This window comes from Nanorana parkeri, unplaced genomic scaffold, assembly GCF_000935625.1.
Source record: "Nanorana parkeri isolate BGI_ZX_2015 unplaced genomic scaffold, ASM93562v1 scaffold2914, whole genome shotgun sequence".
Classification (NCBI taxonomy): Eukaryota; Metazoa; Chordata; class Amphibia; order Anura; family Dicroglossidae; genus Nanorana; species Nanorana parkeri.
The window spans coordinates 22,424-26,182 of record NW_017309182.1 but is presented as its reverse complement, the minus strand read 5'-3'; the positions used below and the strand labels follow the sequence as shown (position 1 = coordinate 26,182).

At 44.0% G+C, this 3,759-nt stretch overlaps 1 protein-coding gene across 1 annotated transcript in view; it reads left to right on the top strand.

The window, feature by feature from the left end:
• Positions 1-3,759, top strand: part of KLHL6 (kelch like family member 6) — a 45,419-nt gene that overhangs the window by 34,642 nt on the left and 7,018 nt on the right. The window contains exon 6 of the mRNA XM_018574383.1: positions 66-76. Coding sequence (XP_018429885.1) covers positions 66-76 — 11 coding nt within the window. The remainder of the gene's footprint in view (positions 1-65; positions 77-3,759) is intronic.

The following is a 3,759-nucleotide window of genomic DNA, read 5'->3' as shown; positions in this document are numbered from 1 at the left end:
AGGGTAACATGTGCCCCCCCCCCCCCCCCCCCCAGTGCATTCCCGATCCATCCTACTTCCATCAGCCACTTGTGTTGTGGAAAAATATATGTCTAACAGTGCTGTGGTTTGATAGTGACAGACCTGCAGGATATTCAATTATAGTAATATTGTCCTCTAAACAAACAGCTCTGAATTGAAAATATGCAGACAAAAAAATTACAAATTGATAGTACAGAGCCAAGAAACAGGAAAATATTTCAACACATGGGCAACAAACTGGCAAACTTGACAAACATAAACACCTTCAGCTCGATAACAGTACCACAATACGCCCCTTCTTAACCAATGACACCACCAAGATACTTATTCACTCCCTTGTTATCTCTCACCTGAACTGCAGCAACTCCTTCCTCATTGGCCTACTTCTACATCAGTTACCTCCCTCTTGAGTCTATCACAAATGGTGCTTCCAGACTCATCCACCTCCCCAAACGCTTAATGTCCGCAACCTCTCCTTCCTGCCAATCCTTCCACTGACTTCTCGCCTAATAAACAGGATTCAAAATACTAACAACAACATACAAAGCCATCCACAACTTTGCCCCAGCTACATCACCAACCTTGTCTCAAAATATCATCCAAACCATCCTCTTAACTCCTACTGCTTTCTAGTCCTCTTGTCACCTCCTCCCATGCTTATCTCCAGGACTTCCCCAAAACCTCTCCCACCCTGAAGAACTCAATACCCCGATCTGTCCACTTATCTCCTACTCTATCTGTTTTTAGGCAACCCCTAAAAACTCATCTCTTCAGGGAAGTCCAAACCACCTATACTTTTTCCCTCAACTCATCCCTGCACAGTTACTACCTTTTAAAAAAATTACAAATTGATAGTACAGAGCCAAGAAACAGGAAAATATTTCAACACATGGGCAACAAACACCTTCAGCTCCATAACAGTTCCACAATACGCCCCTTCTTAACCAATGACACCACCAAGATACTTATTCACTCCCTTGTTATCTCTCACCTGAACTGCAGCAACTCCTTCCTCATTGGCCTACTTCTACATCAGTTACCTCCCTCTTGAGTCTATCACAAATGGTGCTTCCAGACTCATCCACCTCACCAAACGCTTAATGTCCGCAACCTCTCCTTCCTGCCAATCCTTCCACTGACTTCTCGCCTAATAAACAGGATTCAAAGTACTAACAACAACATACAAAGCCATCCACAACTTTGCCCCAGCTACATCACCAACCTTGTCTCAAAATATCATCCAAACCATCCTCTTAACTCCTACTGCTTTCTAGTCCTCTTGTCACCTCCTCCCATGCTTATCTCCAGGACTTCCCCAAAACCTCTCCCATCCTGAAGAACTCAATACCCCAATCTGTCCACTTATCTCCTACTCTATCTGTTTTTAGGCAACCCCTAAAAACTCATCTCTTCAGGGAAGTCTAAACCACCTATACTTTTTCCCTCAACTCATCCCTGCACAGTTACTACCTTTTGTATCTCTTACCTTTCCCTTATAGTTTGTAAGATCTCACAAGTAGGGTGCTCCTAACCCTCTTGCCTTATCTTATATTGTAACATACTGTCTCTGTTTATATTGGATAGTGTTGAACAAAATGACTAAATAAAGTACAGTCTAGGAATTTCATGAAAAAACACTGGTGTAAGATTCCCCTTGGCATGTTTACAATGGTGGTTATACAGCTTACATTAAACATATTTTCACAAGCTTACCAAAACCATGTCAGAAAAGACACAATGGTAAAAAAATCAAACAGGTTAGATACATGATGTACAAATAAGTGCTATGGTAAATTAGAGACATTAGCAGATTGTTCTGAACATGAAGAACCTGTACAACATGATTTAATGATATCAGCACACATATTGGTTTTATAATACCATATTATATTATTATATATTATTGGTTTTACAATACCATCTTGTCTTGAATTGTATTGTAACTGTAGTGTCTTCCTTATATTGTAAAGCGCTGCGCAAACTGTTGGCGCTATATAAATACTATGTAATAATAATAATAAGGCCTTCGACTATCACTGGCGCTGTTTGCTCTGTACGCCTGTATTTATTTATTTACTGAGGGGGCGGGTACAGCTGGCTCTGCCTCTAGATAGGCAGAGCCAGCTGTCACTCACGCAGCTGGGCGGATCCAGACATTAATGTCGGGATCTGCTCCGGCTGCGGCATCTCAGTATACCGCAAGCTGCAGCTCACGGTATACTCTGCCTAGGGTGACGGGAGGACGCTAGTTTGTGTCCTCCCGTTACCCTAAGGAGAACTATGGGGAAAAGCCCTGACCCCATAGTTCTCCTTTAAGTGAATTTCCACTTTTCACTGAGCCATGAAGTGGAACTAACCAGCCACATTCATTGTGAGATCTGATTGACCAACAAGACAATTCAAACAATAATCTGTCATATTATTTTCAAATAAAATCTTGACTTGACATCCACTCTCACTGATTCATTTAACTCATTTTTTATTTAGATATGGTTTTCTAAAAAGGTTTGTATCAGACAATGGCCTTCGATTTGCCTCGTATTATCTTAATACGATTTCACTATTTCACTGTTGTTCACTATGGAGTCTATTCACTAAGCTGCTGAAGGATCTAGCCGTAGCTTCGGCCGATCCTTCGGCTAGCTTCGGCCCCAGGACCCCTTTGGTTCAGTAGAACCGAAGAGGTGCTGTACGGGCTTATTCACTATAGCCCGTATAGCTCCCGAACGTTGGCGAGCGGCTCAGTCAAGCCGAACGCATATGCATCGTCTCGGCTGAGCTGCGCTAAAAGCTGAAGCTGGCCGAGCGTCCGGCCTTTGGCGGGCCGACAGCCTGCTTCTGACAGCAGGGGGGCGGAGCCAGCCGTGATCTTACGGCTGGCTCCGGCCACTTGCAGAGAGATCAGTGTCCCTGGTTACCTGCTAACCAGGACACTGATTTCCAAACAGCTAACTCTCCCTGGCGCCCCGGGAGTCTCCCGCTCCCGGCCGCCAGGGAGAGAAACACAGCTGTTTCTTTTTTTTCTTTATTCTGACACGGAGCCGTGTCAGAATAGAAAAGAAAAAAACAAAAACGTTTTTGCCCATAGGAATGCATTGCTAGATTCCTATTGGCTATTTCAATTTGCAATAGCCAATAGTAAACTAGCATTGTACCCGCCCTCTGCTGCAGTTCTCCATGAGGTCCATCAGCAGAGGGCGGGTACAATGCTAGTTTACTATTGCAAATTGAAATAGCCAGTAGGACTCTAGCAATGCATTCAAATGGGCAAAAGCGTTTGTTTTTTTTTTTATTATTCTGACAGGGCTCCGTGTCAGAATAAAGAAAAAAAAAGAAAAATCAGTGTTTCTCTCCTGGGCGGCCAGGAGCGGGAGGCTCCAGAGTGCCCGGGAGATTTTTTTTTTCTTTTTTTTTTTTGACGGCAGTAGAATACTATAGAAAACTATTGGGCGGAGCTAGCTGTCACTGCTAGCTCCGCTCAATCGTTTTCTATTTACTTTTTTAAACTTTTTAAACTATTTTTCTGTTCTGCTCGGTCCCTGTGAGGGACCGAGCAGAACAGCCAAGCCGAATGCCGCTCAGCGGCATTCGGCTATTCACTCACTGCTGTTCGGCATCTATGAGAATAGGCCAAACAGCAGTGAGTAGCCTGCCAGAGGTTCGGCTCAGCCGATCCAGATGTTGGATCGGCTGAGTCGAACTCCTTCTGCACTTCGGGTCGCCGAACATGCTGAGCAT